At 31.4% G+C, this 5,521-nt stretch overlaps 1 protein-coding gene across 1 annotated transcript; it reads left to right on the plus strand.

Moving 5' to 3' along the window:
- Nucleotides 1,851-4,865, plus strand: LOC109357154 (alpha-1,4-glucan-protein synthase [UDP-forming] 2-like). Its single transcript, XM_019600923.1, has 4 exons — nucleotides 1,851-2,261; nucleotides 3,242-3,492; nucleotides 3,595-3,763; nucleotides 4,355-4,865. The coding sequence occupies exons 1-4, from the start codon at nucleotides 1,938-1,940 to the stop codon at nucleotides 4,700-4,702; spliced, it is 1,092 nt and encodes a 363-aa protein (XP_019456468.1). The 5' UTR covers nucleotides 1,851-1,937; the 3' UTR covers nucleotides 4,703-4,865.

Consider the following 5,521-nt stretch of genomic DNA (forward strand, 5'->3'; position numbering starts at 1 on the left):
TAGGATGATAAAAATAGCATTGGTACCCAAAAATATCTACAAAAATAGTCTAGGAAGGAATCATGTATAATATCACTATTACATATACCTATATATTTATAAATTATTATTTAATTAAATATAATATACTTTTTTCTTATTTTTTAATTATATATTATCTTTTTATTTTATAAAGAATATTAATTATAGAATATAATGATAATTTTAACATGTATAAATACACATAAATTTCAAAATTCGTTGGGTACTTAGGCGTACATGCTACATATAGGTATATGTAATAGTATATGAAAATGGAAAAACACTATCTATATCTACCATATTATCCCAGTTAAGTATATCTTTCACCACAATATTATATATACAACAAATAAGGATGATTGTGAGTCAGGTAAGACTTTTTCTTACCCAACACTAATGTTAGTTGAGTTATTTTTTGAACTCGGTAACTAACTCTAGACCAGAAGGCTAACTCAGTGCAAATGTTGATTGAGTTAGCTTTTGAACTTGAACTCGAACATGAATCTGGTTAAAATGTAATACATACCATTTTATATAAAGTTTTCTCAATATTAGTTATTATTATGTAATCTTATCAAAAAAATTATAAATATATAATTGACATATGAAATCATAAGTATTTAGATGTTTTATTAATCATTTACCAGAAAAATTATATAATCAATTATATTTGCGTAAAAAAGATGTCAATATTCATAATTGAATATGTGAATATACAAGAGAAATTATGACTATAAGACAAGTCTAACAGAGTCATAAATTCAACCTACTACTAGATCCAACAAAACTAATTATATTTGGTTCGATCATGATCAAACCAAACTAGGTGAACAAGCACCATGAGTCTTGCTTACTCCTATATATGGGCCAAAATAAGCTAGGCAGCTTATCATGACCCTATTATCTAGCCTATTACAGACCAGGTCAGGTCAAACTTCTTTGTGAACATATCAGGCTCATGCTTTTTAAAAAGTCCATTTAGCTTAACTGACCGGATTTCAGGCTATCTGGAAGACCTATTAAGCCTAACATGTTGCCCTCTTTAGTTATATTATATAACAATGTTGTAATTATACTATTTTAACATTAGCAATATTATTATGTAATTTTAATGTAAATACAAAAATATATTTTAATTATTAGAGTTAGTATATCCTGTCTTTAAACAGATTAACATGTCAAACCAAATTTTTAAACAGATCAAACTTAGACTTTGAATTAATCTAGTCAGACATGTTTCCACCTTTGCTCATAACAAAGATAAGTTATTTATATCTAGTGATCTGTGATTGAGAAAATAATTAAAAAGAAAAGACTCGCATATCTGGATTCACACTACTTACTGGTTAACCACTTTTTAGAGAGAAAAATGCAAATTGAAGTAAAAGAAATGAATACTTAATATCGTGGCGTGGGCTAGGTCGGTGCAGGCCAGTAGCATATGCCACAAGATATGTGCTTCTGAACGTGAATCTACGTGCAAAATTACCACGTGTCAGTTATGCCATGTTTCAAAACAATAAATCATTAAATTAAAAAAATCTTGTTTAAAATTTTCCAAATAAATTAGACTCAATTACCATCAACTTTATATTATTTAGACCCTATTAAAGTTTGATTAGAAAAATTATTAATACATTTGAATCAAATACTACCATTACCAATAACTTTCTTAATAAAAAGATTAATATTATTAATAAATCTAAAGCGATCATTATCATTCAAAGTAAAAAATTATGTACTAAATTATTAGAACTTTGAAAATATTAAATAAATAAATAATAAAATCATTAAAACAAGTTATTTTTTGTGTCTATATATATGCAACATAACTCACAAACACAATCACACTTTCTGAGTTGAAACATAAACACAGTCTCTTTCATTCAGCTTCTGCTTCATTTTCTCTCTCTTCAATGGCGGAAGCATCACACAAACCCATTCCCTTATTGAAAGATGAGCTTGATATCGTGATCCCCACGATCCGAAACCTCGATTTCTTGGAGATGTGGAGGCCATTTTTTGAGCCATACCATCTCATCATTGTTCAGGACGGTGACCCTTCTAAGGTTATTAAGGTTCCTGAAGGTTTTGACTATGAACTCTATAATCGTAATGATATTAACCGGATCTTGGGTCCTAAGGCTTCATGCATCTCTTTCAAGGACTCTGCTTGTCGCTGCTTTGGGTATATGGTGTCTAAGAAGAAGTACATCTACACCATCGATGATGATTGCTTTGTAAGATTCACTTTTTTTTGTATATGTATTATGCTTTGTGGATCTGAAAGTTATGAGTTTGAAATTTAATTGACTTGGTTGGGTTTGTTGAATTTTGACTAGACAACCCTTGTGTGTAAAGTTTTGTTTTTTTTATTTGGGGTGTGTGGATTTTGCTTGGTTGAGATTTTGTGGTGATTTTATTATTCTTGTATATAAACTGAAGTTATATTCTTTGAACTTATATGCTGGTTGTGCATGTTGTACATGAATCATGGTTTTAAATTGAGGTTGTTTGGTATGGTAGTTGCTGTAAAAATGTGATTGATGTGGCTGTAATTGCAATGGCACATGGCTGCAATTTTGTGGATCATTAACGTTAAAGGGGTTTTTGAAATGGGGTTAGATCTAGCTTTTTGTGATTACTGCAATTGTGATTCAGTTCTATCTTATTTGCCATAATTGTGTAAAACGTAATGTGGCTGCAATTATGGTTGCAGATACCGCTAAAGTTGCAATATTGAAGCCACAATTGTACTTGTGGATCATGATTTAAAACTTTGACATGAGATGTAAGGTTTTTTTGAAATGGGGTTAGATCTAACTTGTTATAAGGGTGCTGTTGTTTGATTTGTTTAATTATATGAGTGTTGTTTTGCAAGTGCTTGGTTTCTTATTCAACATTTTGTTTAAGATTTGTTTGTATAGTTGGATTGTCTTCAAGCTCAAGATAACTTCATTCATTTGATCTGTCTTTGATAATTAGAGTTTGTTTGGAATTGATTTGATCTTATGAAAATATGAATGATATATTTCGTTCTTTGGAAATTTTTTTAGCTATTAATTGAAATCTTGATTCTGGTTTGATTATTTCTGTCAATACTCTTTAATATCTGTGATGACCACTTGTTGATCTTCTAACTCAAGTTTCCGGGGATTCGCTAACGTCTAATACAAAATGCAGATGCAATTTTCTCAACATTTTCTATTTTTATGTGCAGGTTGCTAAAGATCCATCTGGCCATGATATCAATGCACTTGAGCAACACATTAAGAATCTCCTAAGTGCATCCACTCCACATTTCTTCAATACCCTTTATGATCCTTACAGAGAAGGTGCTGATTTTGTCCGTGGATATCCCTTCAGCCTTCGTGAGGGTGTCCCAACTGCTGTTTCTCATGGCCTTTGGCTCAACATACCTGATTATGATGCTCCAACACAGCTTGTCAAGCCTCGTGAGAGGAACACCAGGTATGTAGCTCCTTCACCGAGTAAAATAATTAATATGTTATACTCATTATATATATTCATGAACTGGCTCGGTTTGCTAAATTCTCGAGTGTATATTTTCAGGTACGTTGATGCTGTTTTGACCATTCCCAAGGGAACATTGTTCCCCATGTGTGGTATGAATCTGGCCTTCGACCGTGAGCTGATTGGACCTGCAATGTACTTCGGACTCATGGGTGATGGTCAGCCCATTGGACGATACGACGATATGTGGGCTGGCTGGTGTGTAAAGGTATATTAGTCATGCACTCATGTGTCCTTTTATGTTAACTCCTTTGATCAATGACTTTAACTACTTCTGTTTCTTTATCAGTTTAGATTTCTCCAACAGCTACTTATGTGATTAGTTATTTTCTCATTTCCTTTACTTCACTGAGAGAAAAAACGTTACACCAACACTTGGTTTTCCAGTTTTCCTCAACACCTACCTCTTATGAGAAAAACATGGCTGTTTATTGAAAGTGTAATACACATGTCTTCAGTCTTTGATATAACTCCTTACAAGTTCTTTTTGGTATATATGGCTTTTTTTTGTATGAACAAAGATATCCCCTCACCCTATGGGTAACTGTTGTTCTCAAGAATCAAATATTTGACTTTTTGGTCTATCTGGGATCCAATGGGACCTTACATTACTAGACCAACGCCTTATTGGTATATATATGGCTTTTCCTTTAGGCATCCAAGCATCTCCATGTTAATGTTACAAGATCAAATGTCTTCCAATTGTACTAAATATATTATCTACCTAGCTAGTTACATTTTGTTTTTTCTAATTTCATGATAGAAACTCATGTATTCTGCATTATTGATGAATGCACAGGTTATCACTGACCATTTGGGATTGGGAGTCAAGACTGGTCTTCCATACATCTGGCACAGCAAAGCAAGCAACCCATTTGTGAACCTGAAAAAGGAGTACAAAGGTATCTTCTGGCAAGAAGAGATCATTCCATTCTTCCAAAATGCCACCCTTTCAAAGGATAGCACCTCTGTTCAGCAATGCTACATTGAACTCTCCAAGCAAGTCAAGGAGAAACTCAGTCCGATCGATCCGTATTTCACCAAACTAGCCGATGCCATGGTCACTTGGATTGAAGCTTGGGATGAGCTTAACACTCCATCTGAAGCAAAATCTTCAAAGGCAGCTAATGGAACTGCTGCAAAGTGAACCTTTGATAGTTGCTCGGTGTAGCTTTCAAACATGCTAGGTTCTAGCTCCTTATCATTTTCAGTTTTTATCATTTTGGTCATTTTTACTTGTTATCATATGTATTGATATTCTGCAAGACTATAGAACTACTTATTGACATTGAAGTCGTTTTTATTATTTATATTATTCTTATATCAATTTAATTCCTATATCAATTTAATCCTTATTGCATTTCAGTTTAATATGCAACTCTTATATTTTTTATATTTTTTATATTAAACTCAGTAGTAGTAAATAGATTTTATTAAAACGTAATTCTGCCATTGAAAATCACTTACTATTATTGCATATGCTCTAGCTTTAATTTGAAGAATGATGTGAGGAATAGATTGGGTGGTACGAAGGATTCGCTTGATTGACTATACTTAAAAATGATTTTAGTTTTATAAATGTTATTCACTTCAAATTAAAAACAAGGAACACTATTATAATGTTTTTTAATTCATTCAAATAAAATGATAAAAAAATATTACTTTAATATAATTATACATAATTATTAATTATATAAAATTATTTATTTATAGTTAATTATTAATTATATATAAATTATTCATTCGATATAAGACAGTTTTTAATTTGATGTTCAACTCGAGTTTATGACATTTTCCATTTGATGTTCGGTTCAAGTTTCATAATATTAGTTAGTTTGGTTTGAACAAGATTGCCTGTGGTTTTGTCTTCCTTTATTTTGGACTCCATTCTAAAACAAATTCGCTTGTGAATGTTTTAAATTCAAAATTAAAATTTTGTCAAAAAACTTTCTTTGTAAGAACTAAG

Source organism: Lupinus angustifolius, chromosome LG09, assembly GCF_001865875.1.
Source record: "Lupinus angustifolius cultivar Tanjil chromosome LG09, LupAngTanjil_v1.0, whole genome shotgun sequence".
In the NCBI taxonomy this organism is placed as follows: domain Eukaryota; kingdom Viridiplantae; phylum Streptophyta; class Magnoliopsida; order Fabales; family Fabaceae; genus Lupinus; species Lupinus angustifolius.